Source organism: Ascaphus truei, chromosome 2 (assembly GCF_040206685.1).
Source record: "Ascaphus truei isolate aAscTru1 chromosome 2, aAscTru1.hap1, whole genome shotgun sequence".
In the NCBI taxonomy this organism is placed as follows: domain Eukaryota; kingdom Metazoa; phylum Chordata; class Amphibia; order Anura; family Ascaphidae; genus Ascaphus; species Ascaphus truei.
Window position 1 is genome coordinate 5,412,912 of NC_134484.1, and position 21,540 is coordinate 5,434,451.

General features: G+C 49.0%; 1 protein-coding gene across 3 annotated transcripts in view; it reads right to left on the reverse strand.

The window, feature by feature from the left end:
• Positions 1-359: 359 nt before the first annotated feature.
• The window catches only part of NRBP2 (nuclear receptor binding protein 2), a 137,542-nt gene continuing 116,361 nt past the window's right edge, over positions 360-21,540 (reverse strand). For 2 of the 3 annotated variants that reach the window (XM_075581129.1, XM_075581127.1), the window contains exons 16-19: positions 19,300-19,353; positions 8,487-8,550; positions 3,809-3,864; positions 360-1,572 (exon numbers count right to left, since the gene is read on the reverse strand). In XM_075581129.1, coding sequence (XP_075437244.1) covers positions 1,504-1,572; positions 3,809-3,864; positions 8,487-8,550; positions 19,300-19,353 — 243 coding nt within the window. In that variant the 3' untranslated portion in view covers positions 360-1,503. The remainder of the gene's footprint in view (positions 1,573-3,808; positions 3,865-8,486; positions 8,551-19,299; positions 19,354-21,540) is intronic. The other variant, XR_012790740.1, reaches the window with a different exon arrangement.

Genomic DNA, 21,540 nt, shown 5'->3' on the forward strand with positions numbered 1-21,540 from the left:
CTGCACCTAGCGAGGCTAGAGACTACTCCCCAGGCCCCTGCACCTAGCGAGGCTAGAGTCTACTCCCCAGGCCCCCAGTTGGTATTGTATCTTGTATTGTGCATCTTTGTTTGTCTGCTGGCGTGCCAGAATAAACCTCATTTTATTCAACAACCTTGTCCTGTCTGTAGCCAGGGATCCCGGTGGTTTCAGTGTAAAAGTACTGGTCTCCTGTGACACAGCGACCTGCAGCGATTCAAACTACACTACAATGAAGACAATCTCTGCCTTTCCCTCTTGGTATACTGTAACCTCGGCGCCTTCGGCAGTAAGGCCAGAAACCTGAAGTAGTGATCACAACAGACCTCGGACTGCAGTGCTGGTCTTCTGGAAAATACTTTAATGACAAGGTAACAATTGAAATCTAATCGGAAACATGTAAATGTTAACACTGCAATGGATGTAACGTCGGCAACAAAACCCTGGCCATTTCTTCTAAACAACGCCGATTTTTCAGAAAGGATCCATCTTCTCTTATGTCTACATAGTGTACCAACCCTGGCGGTTTTATTCACAGATATAATAACGACCGTATACCCCACAGTGCGGCCTGTATACTACAATTCTATTCGACATTTTTTTTTTTGTGCATCAACATTTCAGTGCTAAAAGGTTTTAAAAACCTTCGGAAAATGTGCGACTTTACACGGACATGACGCGCAATTTGCTGTATGAAATTATTTTTGACGCGTCGTGTTGAATTCCTGACCGATACAATTTCCATTAAAATGGAATGATGTGCATTCTTTTATTGAGAACTAGTGTTCGTAAATATCAGTGATTAGTGTAATATTATCTCTAATAGCTATACTGTGAAAATAATACATTTTGTTTACCTATGCAATGAAACATCCGCGCGGTGCCAAATACATGTTTGGGTGGACACGCTCTGCAGTACCTGGGCTGGCCCCGAGCCCTGGACCGGCTGCATCTCTGATAGCTTTGCTAATCTGACCCACCAATGCCGTGGAATATACAGCTCTTGATACAGTATGTACCCGGGCACCTGCCAGTTGGGCCAGATCAGCGGCGCCAACACAGATATGCCAAAGTCCGCATTGCGGGTTACAGATAATGGATGTTATTACACGGCCGGGTCCTTTCCTGTTCACTGCAGAGCTGCTCAATCTTGGGGCTGGATTCAGATCTAAAAGGGGGAGAGGACACCCCCCGTTCAGTCCTCCGGTGTGTGCGGGAATGACTGGTGAAGACACGGTGGACACCTTGGTTTGTGCTGGGACAGGTATTATATCCTCTTCTCATGGGACCAGCCCGATCCCTTTGCTTGGCGCCTGTTGACCTTTGACCTGACCACTTTGCTCGGCGCCGGTTGACCTTTGACCCAGTTCAGTCCTCATGTGTTAGCCTGGGCACGGCTTGTAGGATCTGCCTCAGTACAATCCCCCCTAGGCCCGTTATGGTGGTAAGCAGCCTCTAACCGAGTGGTCCTAGAGGTTAGAGCAGTCACTGCAGAGGGGGCTGCTCTTTGTGGAAAGCCTCTTCCAAGAAAGTGGCCAACTTTTGGCAGTCCTCCTGCGGAGGGAGGACACAACATCAACAGCCAATCACACAGAACGAGACCGGTTTGAACCAATCAGGGATGATGTTAAGACTAATTGTAGCTAATCCTAGAGAGGGACTGTTTAAAGCCAATCACAGACAGTGTTAGATAGCTTATAGCCAATCATAGAAAGGAGACTGTTCACAGCCAATCAGAACAGCTTTCGACAAATTTTGACCAATCATAGAAAGAGACCATTCATTTAAAGCCAATCAATGGCAGCTTTAGATTCATTCTAACCAATCACAGGAAGAGAGTGGTTTAAAGCAGCCGTCCAAGCTGTGTTTTTTCTTCTTCCCCCTTTAATATGTGCACCAATACATTCCACACAATGATAAGTAATTAGCTCAGTTGCCGATCGATCCGTTCTCCTGTGATCGATCTGCGAAGATTCGGCTCGGGGTTCACTAAATGGCTGTCAGTGCAGCAGAAGAGGACCAAAGATGCAAAGTTCTGTGGGGTGACCAGGCAGTTACTAGATACAATTGGTGCACTGCTAGAGCGAGGGCAGGGCTCAAAAAGGGGCGTGCCAGAGTCTGTTTTAGAAGGGGATGAGACTTTGGAAATGGTTGCTATAGAAACAAAATGCTTGTTACATTATAATTCATTAAAATGTCATTCAGAGTTGTTTGAATAAAAAATATGCTACTAGTATTTTCTCATAGCACAGAGCTGATATATTAAAAAAAAACACAGACACGTAGGATATTGCTGGGTCTGCAGCTATAAGCCAATCAGCGGCAGCAGGAGCCTACCCATCCTATTAATCTGCAGTGACAGGCGCTGCTTGTATCCCACCCTGCAAGATACAGACCCCCGCCCATATTAACCCACGCTGTGCTATTCTGAAAGACACCTTGCTGCCCATCCACATGAACAGGCCATAAGGAACCTCCCGGCTCCGTAACGTGTCTTACAGAAGAGCACTGCCTCTCAGTCCCAGCAAACCGTACTGAGCGAATCCATCCTCTCCGCCATCCTCCCGCCAGGGTTGCCACCTTCTATTGAACGCGAGACCCGGAGACTTTTTGCAATAAAATGTAATTTTTTACATTGATTTATTTTATTGATATATTTACTTCTCTTCCCTTCTCCGGCGGCATCTCCTCCTGCAAGGTCCAGTCAGCATGGCTCAGCGTCGTGACGTCACGGCGCCATGCGGGGTCAAGTTGCCTTGCCTACTGGACGCCTCATGGCGCCGCGACGTCACGTAACGCTGTCATGGCAACGCAATGCCATTTGACGTCGCAGAGCCATGTGGACGGGACCCTGCAGATGCCGCCACCGCTGCCAAGAGCCCCGGCCGGAGATTTCACAGGTAAACCCGTGGAGATACGTTGCCAAAACACGTCGTCTCCGGGTCAAAATCAGCGTGGTGGCAGCCCTGCTTCTCACATATACAGTATCCACCCATTGTTCCAGACCGCGACACATCCTGGATTACCAGAGGAGTGAACGGGAGAGAGGAGAGGTCGGCCACTGCAGTGATAGAATAGTCTACTTTACTCGTACATCTTAAAACTGGCCAGTGCAGAAACACCAGCCTGTAGTCCTCTCCACTGCCGAGCAGGTCCAGTATCTCTACAGTTACGGGAGGGCGAGGAAAGGCCGGGGCGGGATTAGACAGAGGCATTCAACAGCTGTCTTCTACGCGCGCACACACGCACACACACACACTTCTTCCGCCTGGCTTACATCCAACACCGGCGCCCAGCGTTTCTTCCCCTACCGAAGCTCGAAAGATACGGGACTTACACGGCAGTGCAGGTGACTGCATCTAAATTCTGGAACCAACAGAGGCGGAACTAGGTGTTTTTGCCCTCCCCCAGCCCACCCCCCCTCATCCGGGGCAAGTAGCACCAACTGCAACCCTTCCCCTCCCCCCAAAATGTTATCATGTAAATGTACATCACGTTTAGATTCATCGTGACTTCTGGGGTTGAGCCCACTTGCGAGACTCGGCTCCCGGTAGAGGTTTCTTCAATGCGGGTTCCGGGTCAGAGCGCATGGAACGGTGATCTCGGAGCTTTGAGATTATGCCCCAAAACACTCTCTGCCCATTCTGCACCCCCGGGGCAGCTGCCCCCGCTCTAGTTCCGCCTCTGCGTACGAATAGATTTTATCATGGCCTCGTCTTCCTCTCCCCCAGTGATCTGCACCTCTAATACCGCCGGTGAGCTGACACTGAGCTGCAGGGTGGAGGCTCACCTCACTGATGAACCCGTAGTGCACCAGCTCCGAGGCGAGGGTTTGGCAGCTCTCATCTGCAAGGGGAAATGGGAGAAAGAACTGAAGAGAGTAGTAGATACACTGAACTGCCTTCCAGCAGAGGTGGTAGGGTCAAATTCTACCAAAGGTCCCTATTTAATAAGGGGCGACTAGGGGTGACATTGGTTGAAGCGGCTTATAAAAAGTAGGGGTACTTTTGCCCGATTTGAAGAAAATCGTAATCTGATAAATATTGGGAAAGATATATTTGTACCATATCTGAGAAAGTTTTATACAACAGAAAGGAGAATAAACAGTTTTTCTCTAAACAAAAAAATATATATGTGTATATGTGTATATGTGTGTATGTATATGTGTATATGTGTATATATATGTGTATATGTATATGTGTATATGTGTGTATATGTATATGTGTATGTGTATATGTGTATATGTGTACATGTGTATATGTATATGTGTATATGTATATGTATATGTGTATATGTGTATATGTGTATATGTGTATATGTGTATATGTGTATATGTATGTGTGTATGTGTGTATGTGTGTATGTGTGTATGTGTATATGTGTGTATGTGTGTATGTGTGTGTGTGTATGTGTGTATGTGTGTATGTGTGTATGTGTGTATGTGTGTATGTGTGTATGTGTGTATGTGTGTATGTGTGTATGTGTGTATATGTGTGTATGTGTATGTGTATATGTGTATATGTGTGTATGTATATGTGTATATGTATGTGTGTATGTGTGTATATGTGTATGTGTGTATATGTGTATGTGTGTATGTGTGTATGTGTGTATGTGTGTGTGTGTGTATGTGTGTATGTGTGTATGTGTGTATGTGTGTATGTGTGTATGTGTGTATGTGTGTATGTGTGTATGTGTGTATATGTGTGTATGTGTATATGTATATGTGTATATGTATATGTTAAATAGTCACGGTACAGAACATGGTAAATAAAAAAGAAATGGTGCTGTACTTATAAATATAACTGCAGTGGCAATCAGAATCTGTAAATACCCTGGGGGTGTAAACAAAAAGTAACAATACCCTGGGGGTGTAAACAAAAAGTAACAATACCCTGGGGGTGTAAATAAAAAGTAACAATACCCTGGGGGTGTAAATAAAAAGTAACAATACCCTGGGGGTGTAAATAAAAGTAACAATGCGCTGGGGGTGTAAATAAGAAGTAACAATACCCTGGGGGTGTAAATAAAAGTAACAATACCCTGGGGGTGTAAATAAAAAGTAACAATACCCTGGGGGTGTAAATAAAAGTAACAATGCGCTGGGGATGTAAATAAGAAGTAACAGTACCCTGGGGGTGTAAAAAAAAGTAACAATACCCTGGGGGTGTAAATAAAAAGTAACAATACCCTGGGGGTGTAAACAAAAAGTAACAATACCCTGGGGGTGTAAATAAAAAGTAACAATACCCTGGGGGTGTAAATAAAAAGTAACAATACCCTGGGGGTGTAAATAAAAGTAACAATGCGCTGGGGGTGTAAATAAGAAGTAACAATACCCTGGGGGTGTAAATAAAAGTAACAATATCCTGGGGGTGTAAATAAAAAGTAACAATACCCTGGGGGTGTAAATAAAAGTAACAATGCGCTGGGGATGTAAATAAGAAGTAACAGTACCCTGGGGGTGTAAAAAAAAGTAACAATACCCTGGGGGTGTAAATAAAAAGTAACAATACCCTGGGGGTGTAAACAAAAAGTAACAATACCCTGGGGGTGAAAATAAAAAGTAACAATACCCTGGGGGTGTAAATAAAAAGTAACAATACCCTGGGGGTGTAAACAAAAAGTAACAATACCCTGGGGACGTAAATAAAAAGTAACAATACCCTGGGGGTGTAAATAAGAAGTAACAGTACCCTGGGGTGTAAGCAAAAAGTAACAGTACCCTGGGGATGTAAATAAGAAGTAACAGTACCCTGGGGGTGTAAACAAAAAGTAACAATACCCTGGGGGTGTAAATAAAAAGTAACAATGCGCTGGGGGTGTAAATAAAAAGTAACAATACCCTGGGGGTGTAAATAAAAGTAACAATACCCTGGGGGTGTAAATAAAAAGTAACAGTACCCTGGGGGTGTAAATAAAAAGTAACAGTACCCTGGGGGTGTAAATAAAAAGTAACAATACCCTGGGGGTGTAAATAAAAAGTAACAATACCCTGGGGGTGTAAATAAAAGTAACAATACCCTGGGGGTGTAAATAAAAAGTAACAATACCCTGAGGGTGTAAATAAAAAGTAACAGTACCCTGGGGGTGTAAATAAAAAGTAACAGTACCCTGGGGGTGTAAATAAAAAGTAACAATACCCTGGGGGTGTAAATAAAAAGTAACAATACCCTGGGGGTGTAAATAAAAAGTAACAATACCCTGGGGGTGTAAATAAAAAGTAACAATACCCTGGGGGTGTAAATAAAAAGTAACAATACCCTGGGGGTGTAAATAAAAGTAACAATACCCTGGGGGTGTAAATAAAAAGTAACAGTACCCTGGGGGTGTAAATAAAAAGTAACAGTACCCTGGGGGTGTAAATAAAAAGTAACAATACCCTGGGGGTGTAAATAAAAAGTAACAATACCCTGGGGGTGTAAATAAAAGTAACAATACCCTGGGGGTGTAAATAAAAAGTAACAATACCCTGGGGGTGTAAATAAAAAGTAACAGTACCCTGGGGGTGTAAATAAAAAGTAACAGTACCCTGGGGGTGTAAATAAAAAGTAACAATACCCTGGGGGTGTAAATAAAAAGTAACAATACCCTGGGGGTGTAAATAAAAAGTAACAATACCCTGGGGGTGTAAATAAAAAGTAACAATACCCTGGGGGTGTAAATAAAAAGTAACAATACCCTGGGGGTATAAACAAAAAGTAACAATGCCCTGGGGGTGTAAAAAAAAAGTAACAATACCCTGGGGGTGTAATCAAAAAGTAACAATACCCTGGGGGTGTAAACAAAAAGTAACAATGCCCTGGGGGTGTAAACAAAAAGTAACAATACCCTGGGGGTGTAAATAAAAAGTAACAATACCCTGGGGGTGTAAATAAAAAGTAACAATACCCTGGGGGTGTAAACAAAAAGTAACAATACCCTGGGGATGTAAACAAAAAGTAACAATACCCTGGGGATGTAAATAAAAAGTAACAATACCCTGGGGGTGTAAATAAAAGTAACAATGCGCTGGGGATGTAAAAAAGAAGTAACAATACCCTGGGGGAGTATATAGAAAAAGTAACAACACCCTGGGGGTGTAAATAAGAAGTAACAATACCCTGGGGGTGTAAATAAAAGTAACAATACCCTGGGTGTGTAAATAAAAAGTAACAATACCCTGGGGGTGTAAATAAAAGTAACAATGCGCTGGGGATGTAAATAAGAAGTAACAGTACCCTGGGGGTGTAAATAAAAGTAACAATACCCTGGGGGTGTAAATAAAAAGTAACAATGCGCTGGGGATGTAAATAAGAAGTAACAGTACCCTGGGGGAGTATATAGAAAAAGTAACAGTACCCTGAGGGAGTATAAAGAAAAAGTAACAGTACCCAGAGGGCTATATAGAAAAAGTAACAATACCCTGGGGTATATATAGAAAAAGTAACAGTACTCTGGGGGGTTTATACAGTATAGAAAAAGTAACAATACCCTGGGGTATATATATATATATATATATATATAGAAACAGCAACAGTACCATGGGGTTGTAAATAAAAAGTAACAGTACACTGGGGGTGTAAATAAAGAGTAACAGTACCCTGGGGGTGTAAATAAAGAGTAACAGTATCCTGGGGGTGTAAATAAAGAGTAACAGAATCCTGGGGATGTAAATAAGAAGTAACAGTACCCTGGGGGTGTAAATAAAAGTAACAATACCCTGGGGGTGTAAATAAAAAGTAACAATACCCTGGGGGTGTAAATAAGAAGTAACAGTACCCTGGGGGTGTAAATAAAAGTAACAATGCCCTGGGGATGTAAATAAGAAGTAACAGTACCCTGGGGGTGTAAATAAAAGTAACAATACCCTGGGGATGTAAATAAAAAGTAACAATGCCCTGGGGATGTAAACAAAAAGTAACAATACCCTGGGGGAGTATATAGAAAAAGTAACAGTACCCAGAGGGCTGTATAGAAAAAGTAACAATACCCTGGGGTATATATATATAGAAACAGCAACAGTACCCAGGGGGTGTACTGTATATAGAAAAAGTAATAGTACCATGGGGTTGTAAATAAAAAGTAACAGTACACTGGGGGTGTAAATAAAGAGTAACAGTACCCTGGGGGTGTAAATAAAGAGTAACAGTATCCTGGGGGTGTAAATAAAGAGTAACAGTATCCTGGGGGTGTAAATAAAGAGTAACAGTATCCTGGGGGTGTAAATAAATAGTAACAGTACCCTGGGTGTATATTATTTGTGGTCCCATTACTCCATCGCAGGAGATACAGAAGTGACCCATTACCTGCTGAAGAGATCTCTGGGGTCTGTCCCTTTAGGATAACACAGGCGGCCATAGGGCAACACAAAGAATAGCCCACTGACCCATCGAGTCTGCCCCTCCCACTGGTGACAGAAGGCATCCCTGTCCCCCTGACCTGCCCATCACAGCCTGACGCAGTGACACAGTGACACAATGACACACTTACTGGGCAGGAGGTCACAGCTCAGGTGTCTGTGCAGCTTGTCCTCCAACTTCAGGTACAAGCTGAGCTGAGAGAGAGCAAGGTAAAAAGAGAGAGAGAGCAAGGTAAAGAGACAGTCAGAGAACGCAAGGGTCTAATTACCAGGTCCCGGGAGTCAGGGAACACAAGGGTCTAATTACCAGGTCCCAGGAGTCAGGGAATGCAAGGGTCTAATTACCAGGTCCCAGGAGTCAGGGAACGCAAGGGTCTAATTACCAGGTCCTGGGAGTCAGGGAATGCAAGGGTCTAATTACCAGGTCCCGGGAGTCAGGGAACGCAAGGGTCTAATTACCAGGTCCCGGGAGTCAGGGAACACAAGGGTCTAATTACCAGGTCCCAGGAGTCAGGGAACGCAAGGGTCTAATTACCAGGTCCTGGGAGTCAGGGAATGCAAGGGTCTAATTACCAGGTCCCGGGAGTCAGGGAACGCAAGGGTCTAATTACCAGGTCCCAGGAGTCAGGGAACGCAAGGGTCTAATTACCAGGTCCCAGGAGTCAGGGAACGCAAGGGTCTAATTACCAGGTCCTGGGAGTCAGGGAACGCAAGGGTCTAATTACCAGGTCCTGTAAGTCAGGGAATGCAAGGGTCTAATTACCAGGTCCCGGGAGTCAGGGAACGCAAGGGTCTAATTACCAGGTCCCGGGAGTCAGGGAACGCAAGGGTCTAATTACCAGGTCCCGGGAGTCAGGGAACGCAAGGGTCTAATTACCAGGTCCCGGGAGTCAGGGAACGCAAGGGTCTAATTACCAGGGCCCCGGAGTCAGGGAACGCAAGGGTCTAATTACCAGGTCCCAGGAGTCAGGGAACGCAAGGGTCTAATTACCAGGTCCCGGGAGTCAGGGAACGCAAGGGTCTAATTACCAGGTCCCGGGAGTCAGGGAATGCAAGGGTCTAATTACCAGGTCCCAGGAGTCAGGGAACGCAAGGGTCTAATTACCAGGTCCTGGGAGTCAGGGAACGCAAGGGTCTAATTACCAGGACCCAGGAGTCAGGGAATGCAAGGGTCTAATTACCAGGTCCCGGGAGTCAGGGAACGCAAGGGTCTAATTACCAGGACCCGGGAGTCAGGGAATGCAAGGGTCTAATTACCAGGGCCCGGGAGTCAGGGAACGCAAGGGTCTAATTACCAGGTCCCAGGAGTCAGGGAACGCAAGGGTCTAATTACCAGGTCCCGGGAGTCAGGGAACCCAAGGGTCTAATTACCAGGGCCCGGGAGTCAGGGAACGCAAGAGTCTAATTACCAGGTCCCAGGAGTCAGGGAACGCAAGGGTCTAATTACCAGGTCCCGGGAGTCAGGGAATGCAAGGGTCTAATTACCAGGTCCCGGGAGTCAGGGAATGCAAGGGTCTAATTACCAGGTCCCAGGAGTCAGGGAACGCAAGGGTCTAATTACCAGGTCCTGGGAGTCAGGGAACGCAATGGTCTAATTACCAGGACCCGGGAGTCAGGGAATGCAAGGGTCTAATTACCAGGTCCCGGGAGTCAGGGAACGCAAGGGTCTAATTACCAGGACCCGGGAGTCAGGTAATGCAAGGGTCTAATTACCAGGGCCCGGGAGTCAGGGAACGCAAGGGTCTAATTACCAGGTCCCGGGAGTCAGGGAACGCAAGGGTCTAATGACCAGGTCCCAGGAGTCAGGGAACGCAAGGGTCTAATTACCAGGTCCCGGGAGTCAGGGAACGCAAGGGTCTAATTACCAGGTCCCAGGAGTCAGGGAATGCAAGGGTCTAATTACCAGGGCCCGGGAGTCAGGGAACGCAAGAGTCTAATTACCAGGACCCGGGAGTCAGGGAATGCAAGGGTCTAATTACCAGGGCCCAGTAGTCAGGGAACGCAAGGGTCTAATTACCAGGTCCCGGGAGTCAGGGAACGCAAGGGTCTAATTACCAGGTCCCAGGAGTCAGGGAACGCAAGGGTCTAATTACCAGGTCCTGGGAGTCAGGGAACGCAAGGGTCTAATTACCAGGGCCCGGGAGTCAGGGAATGCAAGGGTCTAATTACCAGGTCCCGGGAGTCAGGGAATGCAAGGGTCTAATTACCAGGACCCGGGAGTCAGGGAACGCAAGGGTCTAATTACCAGGTCCCGGGAGTCAGGGAACGCAAGGGTCTAATTACCAGGTCCCGGGAGTCAGGGAACGCAAGGGTCTAATTACCAGGTCCCAGGAGTCAGGGAATGCAAGGGTCTAATTACCAGGTCCCAGGAGTCAGGGAACGCAAGGGTCTAATTACCAGGTCCCGGGAGTCAAGGAACGCAAGGGTCTAATTACCAGGGCCCGGGAGTCAGGGAATGCAAACGTCTAATTACCAGGTCCCGGGAGTCAGGGAATGCAAGGGTCTAATTACCAGGTCCCGGGAGTCAGGGAATGCAAGGGTCTAATTACCAGGTCCTGTAAGTCAGGGAATGCAAGGGTCTAATTACCAGGTCCTGGGAGTCAGGAAACGCAAGGGTCTAATTACCAGGTCCCAGGAGTCAGGGAACGCAAGAGTCTAATTACCAGGTCCCAGGAGTCAGGGAACGCAAGGGTCTAATTACCAGGTCCTGGGAGTCAGGGAACGCAAGTGTCTAATTACCAGGTCCCAGGAGTCAGGGAACGCAAGGGTCTAATTACCAGGTCCCAGGAGTCAGGGAACGCAAGGGTCTAATTACCAGTTCCCGGGAGTCAGGGAACGCAAGGGTCTAATTACCAGGTCCCAGGAGTCAGGGAATGCAAGGGTCTAATTACCAGGTCCCAGGAGTCAGGGAATGCAAGGGTCTAATTACCAGGTCCCAGGAGTCAGGGAACGCAAGGGTCTAATTACCAGGTCCCGGGAGTCAGGGAACGCAAGGGTCTAATTACCAGGGCCCGGGAGTCAGGGAATGCAAACGTCTAATTACCAGGTCCCGGGAGTCAGGGAATGCAAGGGTCTAATTACCAGGTCCCGGGAGTCAGGGAATGCAAGGGTCTAATTACCAGGTCCTGTAAGTCAGGGAATGCAAGGGTCTAATTACCAGGTCCTGGGAGTCAGGAAACGCAAGGGTCTAATTACCAGGTCCCAGGAGTCAGGGAACGCAAGAGTCTAATTACCAGGTCCCAGGAGTCAGGGAACGCAAGGGTCTAATTAGCAGGTCCTGGGAGTCAGGGAACGCAAGGGTCTAATTACCAGGTCCCAGGAGTCAGGGAACGCAAGGGTCTAATTACCAGGTCCCAGGAGTCAGGGAACGCAAGGGTCTAATTACCAGTTCCCGGGAGTCAGGGAACGCAAGGGTCTAATTACCAGGTCCCAGGAGTCAGGGAATGCAAGGGTCTAATTACCAGGTCCCGGGAGTCAGGGAATGCAAGGGTCTAATTACCAGGTCCTGCGAGTCAGGAAACGCAAAGGTCTAATTACCGGGTCCCAGGAGTCAGGGAATGCAAGGGTCTAATTACCAGGTCCTGGGAGTCAGGGAACGCAAGGGTCTAATTACCAGGTCCCAGGAGTCAGGGAACGCAAGGGTCTAATTACCAGGTCCCGGGAGTCAGGGAACGCAAGGGTCTAATTACCAGGTCCCGGGAGTCAGGGAATGCAAGGGTCTAATTACCAGGTCCTGGGAGTCAGGGAACGCAAGGGTCTAATTACCAGGTCCCGGGAGTCAGGGAATGCAAGGGTCTAATTACCAGGTCCTGGGAGTCAGGGAATGCAAGGGTCTAATTACCAGGTCCCGGGAGTCAGGGAACGCAAGGGTCTAATTACCAGGTCCCGGGAGTCAGGGAATGCAAGGGTCTAATTACCAGGTCCCGGGAGTCAGGGAATGCAAGGGTCTAATTACCAGGTCCCGGGAGTCAGGGAATGCAAGGGTCTAATTACCAGGTCCCGGGAGTCAGGGAATGCAAGGGTCTAATTACCAGGTCCCGGGAGTCAGGGAATGCAAGGGTCTAATTACCAGGTCCCGGGAGTCAGGGAATGCAAGGGTCTAATTACCAGGTCCCAGGAGTCAGGGAATGCAAACGTCTAATTACCAGGTCCTGGGAGTCAGGGAACGCAAGGGTCTAATTACCAGGTCCCGGGAGTCAGGGAATGCAGGGGTCTAATTACCAGGACCCGGGAGTCAGGGAATGCAAGGGTCTAATTACCAGGTCCCGGGAGTCAGGGAACGCAAGGGTCTAATTACCAGGTCCCGGGAGTCAGGGAACGCAAGGGTCTAATTACCAGGTCCCAGGAGTCAGGGAACGCAAGGGACTAATTACCAGGACCCGGGAGTCAGGGAATGCAAGGGTCTAATTACCAGGTCCCGGGAGTCAGGGAACGCAAGGGTCTAATTACCAGGTCCCGGGAGTCAGGGAACGCAAGGGTCTAATTACCAGGTCCCGGGAGTCAGGGAACGCAAGGGTCTAATTACCAGGTCCCGGGAGTCAGGGAATGCAAGGGTCTAATTACCAGGTCCCGGGAGTCAGGGAATGCAAGGGTCTAATTACCAGGTCCCGGGAGTCAGGGAATGCAAGGGTCTAATTACCAGGTCCCGGGAGTCAGGGAATGCAAGGGTCTAATTACCAGGTCCCGGGAGTCAGGGAATGCAAGGGTCTAATTACCAGGTCCCAGGAGTCAGGGAATGCAAGGGTCTAATTACCAGGTCCCGGGAGTCAGGGAATGCAAGGGTCTAATTACCAGGTCCCGGGAGTCAGGGAACGCAAGGGTCTAATTACCAGGCCCCGGGAGTCAGGGAACACAAGGGTCTAATTACCAGGTCCCGGGAGTCAGGGAACGCAAGGGTCTAATTACCAGGGCCCGGGAGTCAGGGAATGCAAGGGTCTAATTACCAGGTCCTGTAAGTCAGGGAATGCAAGGGTCTAATTACCAGGTCCCGGGAGTCAGGAAACGCAAGGGTCTAATTACCAGGTCCCAGGAGTCAGGGAACGCAAGAGTCTAATTACCAGGTCCCAGGAGTCAGGGAACGCAAGTGTCTAATTACCAGGTCCCGGGAGTCAGGGAACGCAAGGGTCTAATTACCAGGTCCCAGGAGTCAGGGAATGCAAGGGTCTAATTACCAGGTCCCAGGAGTCAGGGAATGCAAGGGTCTAATTACCAGGTCCTGGGAGTCAGGGAACGCAAGGGTCTAATTACCAGGTCCCAGGAGTCAGGGAACGCAAGGGTCTAATTACCAGGTCCCAGGAGTCAGGGAAAGCAAGGGTCTAATTACCAGGTCCCAGGAGTCAGGGAATGCAAGGGTCTAATTACCAGGTCCTGGGAGTCAGGGAACGCAAGGGTCTAATTACCAGGTCCCAGGAGTCAGGGAACGCAAGGGTCTAATTACCAGGTCCCAGGAGTCAGGGAACGCAAGGGTCTAATTACCAGGTCCTGGGAGTCAGGAAACGCAAGGGTCTAATTACCAGGTCCCGGGAGTCAGGGAACGCAAGGGTCTAATTACCAGGTCCCGGGAGTCAGGGAACGCAAGGGTCTAATTACCAGGTCCCGGGAGTCAGGGAATGCAAGGGTCTAATTACCAGGTCCCGGGAGTCAGGGAATGCAAGGGTCTAATTACCAGGTCCCGGGAGTCAGGGAACGCAAGGGTCTAATTACCAGGCCCTGGGAGTCAGGGAATGCAAGGGTCTAATTACCAGGTCCTGGGAGTCAGGGAACGCAAGGGTCTAATTACCAGGGCCCAGGAGTCAGGGAACGCAAGGGTCTAATTACCAGGTCCCGGGAGTCAGGGAACGCAAGGGTCTAATTACCAGGTCCCAGGAGTCAGGGAACGCAAGGGTCTAATTACCAGGGCCCAGGAGTCAGGGAACGCAAGGGACTAATTACCAGGACCTGGGAGTCAGGGAACGAAAGGGTCTAATTACCAGGTCCCGGGAGTCAGGGAACGCAAGAGTCTAATTACCAGGTCCCAGGAGTCAGGGAATGCAAGGGTCTAATTACCAGGACCCGAGAGTCAGGGAACGCAAGGGTCTAATTACCAGGGCCCGGGAGTCAGGGAACGCAAGGGTCTAATTACCAGGTCCCGGGAGTCAGGGAACGCAAGGGTCTAATTACCAGGTCCCGGGAGTCAGGGAACACAAGGGTCTAATTACCAGGGCCCGGGAGTCAGGGAACGCAAGGGTCTAATTACCAGGTCCCGGGAGTCAGGGAAAGCAAGGGTCTAATTACCAGGGCCTGGGAGTCAGGGAACGCAAGGGTCTAATTACCAGGTCTCGGGAGTCAGGAAACGCAAGGGTCTAATTACCAGGTCCCGGGAGTCAGGGAACGCAAGGGTCTAATTACCAGGGCCCAGGAGTCAGGGAACGCGAGGGTCTAATTACCAGGTCCCAGGAGTCAGGGAACGCAAGAGTCTAATTACCAGGTCCCAGGAGTCAGGAAACGCAAGTGTCTAATTACCAGGGCCCGGGAGTCAGGGAACGCAAGGGTCTAATTACCAGGGCCTGGGAGTCAGGGAACGCAAGGGTCTAATTACCAGGTCCCGGGAGTCAGGAAACGCAAGGGTCTAATTACCAGGTCCCGGGAGTCAGGGAACGCAAGGGTCTAATTACCAGGGCCCAGGAGTCAGGGAACGCGAGGGTCTAATTACCAGGTCCCAGGAGTCAGGGAACGCAAGAGTCTAATTACCAGGTCCCAGGAGTCAGGAAACGCAAGTGTCTAATTACCAGGGCCCGGGAGTCAGGGAATGCAAGGGACTAATTACCAGGTCCCGGGAGTCAGGGAACGCAAGGGTCTAATTACCAGGTCCCAGGAGTCAGGCAATGCAAGGGTCTAATTACCAGGTCCCGGGAGTCAGGGAACGCAAGGGTCTAATTACCAGGACCCGGGAGTCAGGGAACGCAAGGGTCTAATTACCAGGTCCCGGGAGTCAGGGAACGCAAGGGTCTAATTACCAGGTCCCGGGAGTCAGGGAATGCAAGGGTAATTACCAGGTCCCGGGAGTCAGGGAATGCAAGGGTCTAATTACCAGGTCCCGGGAGTCAGGGAATGCAAGGGTCTAATTACCAGGTCCCAGGAGTCAGGGAATGCAAACGTCTAATTACCAGGTCCTGGGAGTCAGGGAACGCAAGGGTCTAATTACCAGGTCCCGGGAGTCAGGGAATGCAGGGGTCTAATTACCAGGACCCGGGAGTCAGGGAATGCAAGGGTCTAATTACCAGGTCCCGGGAGTCAGGGAACGCAAGGGTCTAATTACCAGGTCCCGGGAGTCAGGGAACGCAAGGGTCTAATTACCAGGTCCCAGGAGTCAGGGAACGCAAGGGACTAATTACCAGGACCCGGGAGTCAGGGAATGCAAGGGTCTAATTACCAGGTCCCGGGAGTCAGGGAACGCAAGGGTCTAATTACCAGGTCCCGGGAGTCAGGGAACGCAAGGGTCTAATTACCAGGTCCCGGGAGTCAGGGAACACAAGGGTCTAATTACCAGGTCCCGGGAGTCAGGGAATGCAAGGGTCTAATTACCAGGTCCCGGGAGTCAGGGAATGCAAGGGTCTAATTACCAGGTCCCGGGAGTCAGGGAATGCAAGGGTCTAATTACCAGGTCCCGGGAGTCAGGGAATGCAAGGGTCTAATTACCAGGTCCCGGGAGTCAGGGAATGCAAGGGTCTAATTACCAGGTCCCAGGAGTCAGGGAATGCAAGGGTCTAATTACCAGGTCCCGGGAGTCAGGGAATGCAAGGGTCTAATTACCAGGTCCCGGGAGTCAGGGAACGCAAGGGTCTAATTACCAGGTCCCGGGAGTCAGGGAACACAAGGGTCTAATTACCAGGTCCCGGGAGTCAGGGAACGCAAGGGTCTAATTACCAGGGCCCGGGAGTCAGGGAATGCAAGGGTCTAATTACCAGGTCCTGTAAGTCAGGGAATGCAAGGGTCTAATTACCAGGTCCCGGGAGTCAGGAAACGCAAGGGTCTAATTACCAGGTCCCAGGAGTCAGGGAACGCAAGAGTCTAATTACCAGGTCCCAGGAGTCAGGGAACGCAAGTGTCTAATTACCAGGTCCCGGGAGTCAGGGAACGCAAGGGTCTAATTACCAGGTCCCAGGAGTCAGGGAATGCAAGGGTCTAATTACCAGGTCCCAGGAGTCAGGGAATGCAAGGGTCTAATTACCAGGTCCTGGGAGTCAGGGAACGCAAGGGTCTAATTACCAGGTCCCAGGAGTCAGGGAACGCAAGGGTCTAATTACCAGGTCCCGGGAGTCAGGGAATGCAAGGGTCTAATTACCAGGTCCCGGGAGTCAGGGAATGCAAGGGTCTAATTACCAGGTCCCGGGAGTCAGGGAACGCAAGGGTCTAATTACCAGGTCCTGGGAGTCAGGAAACGCAAGGGTCTAATTACCAGGTCCCGGGAGTCAGGGAACGCAAGGGTCTAATTACCAGGTCCCGGGAGTCAGGGAACGCAAGGGTTTAATTACCAGGTCCCGGGAGTCAGGGAATGCAAGGGTCTAATTACCAGGTCCCGGGAGTCAGGGAATGCAAGGGTCTAATTACCAGGTCCCGGGAGTCAGGGAACGCAAGGGTCTAATTACCAGGTCCTGGGAGTCAGGGAATGCAAGGGTCTAATTACCAGGTCCTGGGAGTCAGGGAACGCAAGGGTCTAATTACCAGGGCCCAGGAGTCAGGGAACGCAAGGGTCTAATTACCAGGTCCCGGGAGTCAGGGAACGCAAGGGTCTAATTACCAGGTCCCAGGAGTCAGGGAACGCAAGGGTCTAATTACCAGGGCCCAGGAGTCAGGGAACGCAAGGGACTAATTACCAGGACCTGGGAGTCAGGGAACGAAAGGGTCTAATTACCAGGTCCCGGGAGTCAGGGAACGCAAGAGTCTAATTACCAGGTCCCAGGAGTCAGGGAATGCAAGGGTCTAATTACCAGGACCCGAGAGTCAGGGAACGCAAGGGTCTAATTACCAGGGCCCGGGAGTCAGGGAACGCAAGGGTCTAATTACCAGGTCCCGGGAGTCAGGGAACGCAAGGGTCTAATTACCAGGTCCCGGGAGTCAGGGAACACAAGGGTCTAATTACCAGGGCCCGGGAGTCAGGGAACGCAAACGTCTAATTACCAGGTCCCGGGAGTCAGGGAAAGCAAGGGTCTAATTACCAGGGCCTGGGAGTCAGGGAACGCAAGGGTCTAATTACCAGGTCCCGGGAGTCAGGAAACGCAAGGGTCTAATTACCAGGTCCCGGGAGTCAGGGAACGCAAGGGTCTAATTACCAGGGCCCAGGAGTCAGGGAACGCGAGGGTCTAATTACCAGGTCCCAGGAGTCAGGGAACGCAAGAGTCTAATTACCAGGTCCCAGGAGTCAGGAAACGCAAGTGTCTAATTACCAGGGCCCGGGAGTCAGGGAACGCAAGGGTCTAATTACCAGGGCCTGGGAGTCAGGGAACGCAAGGGTCTAATTACCAGGTCCCGGGAGTCAGGAAACGCAAGGGTCTAATTACCAGGTCCCGGGAGTCAGGGAACGCAAGGGTCTAATTACCAGGGCCCAGGAGTCAGGGAACGCGAGGGTCTAATTACCAGGTCCCAGGAGTCAGGGAACGCAAGAGTCTAATTACCAGGTCCCAGGAGTCAGGAAACGCAAGTGTCTAATTACCAGGGCCCGGGAGTCAGGGAACGCAAGGGACTAATTACCAGGTCCCGGGAGTCAGGGAACGCAAGGGTCTAATTACCAGGTCCCGGGAGTCAGGGAATGCAAGGGTCTAATTACCAGGTCCCGGGAGTCAGGGAACGCAAGGGTCTAATTACCAGGTCCCGGGAGTCAGGAAACGCAAGGGTCTAATTACCAGGACCCAGGAGTCAGGGAACGCAAGGGTCTAATTACCAGGTCCTGGGAGTCAGGGAATGCAAGGGTCTAATTACCAGGACCCGGGAGTCAGGGAACGCAAGGGTCTAATTACCAGGACCCGGGAGTCAGGGAACGCAAGGGTCTAATTACCAGGTCCTGGGAGTCAGGGAATGCAAGGGTCTAATTACCAGGACCCGGGAGTCAGGGAACGCAAGGGTCTAATTACCAGGTCCTGGGAGTCAGGGAATGCAAGGGTCTAATTACCAGGACCCGGGAGTCAGGGAACGCAAGGGTCTAATTACCAGGTCCTGGGAGTCAGGGAATGCAAGGGTCTAATTACCAGGTCCCAGGAGTGAGGGAACGCAAGGGTCTAATTACCAGGGCCCGGGAGTCAGGGAACGCAAGGGTCTAATTACCAGGTCCTGGGAGTCAGGGAATGCAAGGGTCTAATTACCAGGACCCGGGAGTCAGGGAACGCAAGGGTCTAATTACCAGGTCCTGGGAGTCAGGGAATGCAAGGGTCTAATTACCAGGTCCTGGGAAGAACCATAGGAGGAGGCATAGGGAGCAGGTATATGGGGCACTAGGAGGAGGTATATGGAGGGGTTATATGGGGCAATAGGAGGAGTTTTAGGGGGGGTATATGGGGCAATAGGAGGGGTTATAGGGAGCGGTTTTATGGAGTAATAGGAGAAGTTATAGGAAAAGGTTATATGGGGTAATAGGGGGAGTTATAGGGAGCGGTTATATGGGGTTATAGGAGAAGTTATAGGAAAAGGTTATATGGGGTAATAGGGGGAGTTATAGGGAGCGGTTACAGAATGCTATTGGCTGTATTAGGAAGTAGTTATATTATATATATATTTGGCATTAGGATGAATTAAAGTGATTCTCTGCGTTTGTAGATATTTTTTACAGTATCCCAGGATTAGAAATAAAAAGCAGAATTACTTTGGGTTTGTTATTAGAAAATGAGGTGGACTGAAAATAAAAAGTGGTGGTACTCGACACCCCTTAGTCCTGTCGCAGTCGCAGCGCTGGGGGCAGGGTCAGTAACTCACGTGCCAGCGAGATTGGTCTTCCTTCCGTTCCAGGCTGCAGTGCATCTGGATTACCTGTAACACACATCTGATATAAACCGGTCCCGGGGACTCAGACAAGGACAGCGGCAGTGTCATCCCCCCAAATAATCTGGGAACCGGTCCCCAACGAGCTGCTCCATATACTGTGTGCATCCGGGGACTGTGTGTGTGTATCAGTGTGTTAGTGTGTACTGTGTGCATCCCGGGACTGTGTTTATGTATCAGTGTGTTAGTGTGTACTGTGTGTATCAGTGTGACTGTGTGTGTGTATCAGTGTGTTAGTGTGTACTGTGTGTATCAGTGTGACTGTGTGTGTGTATCAGTGTGTTAGTGTGTACTGTGTGTATCAGTGTGTACTGTGTGTGTGTATCAGTGTGTTAGTGTGTACTGTGTGTATCAGTGTGACTGCGTATGTGTATCAGTGTGTCAATGTGTACTGTGGGTATCAGTGTGACTGCGTATGTGTATCAATGTGTACTGTGTGTATCAGTGTGAATGCGTATGTGTATCAGTGTGTTAATGTGTACTGCGTGTATCCGTGTATGTGTATTAGTGTGTCTGTATCAGTGTATTAATGTGTAATGTGTGTATCCGTGTGACTGTATGTATGTGTGTATCAGTGTGTTGATGTGTCTGTGTGTGTGTATCAGTGTGCTGATGTCCCTGTGTGTGTATCAGTGTGTTAATGTGTACTGTGTGTATCCGTGTATGTGTATTAGTGTGTCTGTATCGGTGTATTAATGTGTAATGTGTGTATCCGTGTGACTGTATGTATGTGTGTATCAGTGTGTTGATGTGTCTGTGTGTGTGTATCAGTGTGCTGATGTCCCTGTGTGTGTATCAGTGTATTAATGTGTAATGTGTGTATCCGTGTGACTGTATGTATCAGTGTGCTGATGTCCCTGTGTGTGTATCAGTGTGTTGATGTGCCTGTGTATGTGTCTGTGTGCGCATCTGTGTTTTGATGTCTGTGTGTGTACTGTATGAATGTGTTGATGTGTCTGTGTGTATCGGTGTGTTGATGTATCTGTGTGTGTATCAGTGTGTTGATGTTCCTGTGTGTGTGTGTCTCTGTGTGTATCAGTGTGTTGATGTTCCTGTGTGTGTCTCTGTGTGTATCAGTGTGTTGATGTGCCTATGTGTTTATCAGTGTGTTGATGTTCCTGTGTGTGTGTCAGTGTGTGTATCAGCGTGTTAATGTGTCTGTGTGTATCAGTGTGTTAACGTGTTTGTGTGTGTATCAGTGTGTTAACGTGTTTGTGTGTGTATCAGTATATTAAAGCTGCAGTTCAGGCAATATCCTGCATGTGTGTTTTTTTTAATTAATCAGTTCTGTAGTAAGAAAAAATACTTTTAGCATTTTGTGTTTTAAAAAAACAACTTTGAAAGACCAATTTTCTTGTATTCTATTTTAACAAGCATGCTTGTTCCTTTAGCAATGATTTACATTCCCCATATTTAAAGATGTCGCCAAACTTTGCCGATCAATAGACAGAGAACGAATTGACCGGCAGCTATGCAGTTCTATAGGTAATTAGAGATTGCCCACATGAAACTATTGAAGTAAAAAAAATAATTGAAAAAAAAAAGACTGAACTGCAGCTTTAATGTGTTTGTGTGTGTATCCGTGTTAATGTGTCTGTATGTGTATCAGTGTGTTGATGTGCCTGTGTGTATCAGTGTATTAATGTGTCTGTATGTATATAAGTGTTGATGTTTCTGTGTATATATTAGTGTGTTAATTTATCAGTGTGTGTATCAGTGTGTTAATGTGTCTGTGTGTATCAGTGTATTAATGTGTTTGTGTGTGTATCAGTGTGTTTATGTGCCTGTGTGTATCAGTGTATAAATGCCTCTGTGTGTGTATCAGTGTGTTAATGTGTCTGTGTCTATGTTGGGGCAGAAATGGCAAGGCTGGGGGAGACTAATTCCTCTAGCAGCCAGGGGAATAGTTCCTCCAGCACAGAGGGGACTCAGGATGCTCAGATACAAAGAAAGATTGCGGTGGCAGGGGACTCCATTATTAGGAAGGTAGATAGGGTAATCTGTTGCCAGGACCGCATGAACCGAACAGTTTGTTGTCTCCCGGGTGCTCGGGTTCGGCACATTGCGGATCGGGTAGACAGATTGTTTGGGGGGGGGGGCTGGGATTGACCCGGTACAGTGCCTAAATATATATGTCCAGTATGTTTTAGGTTAATGCATGGCTAAGAAAGTGGT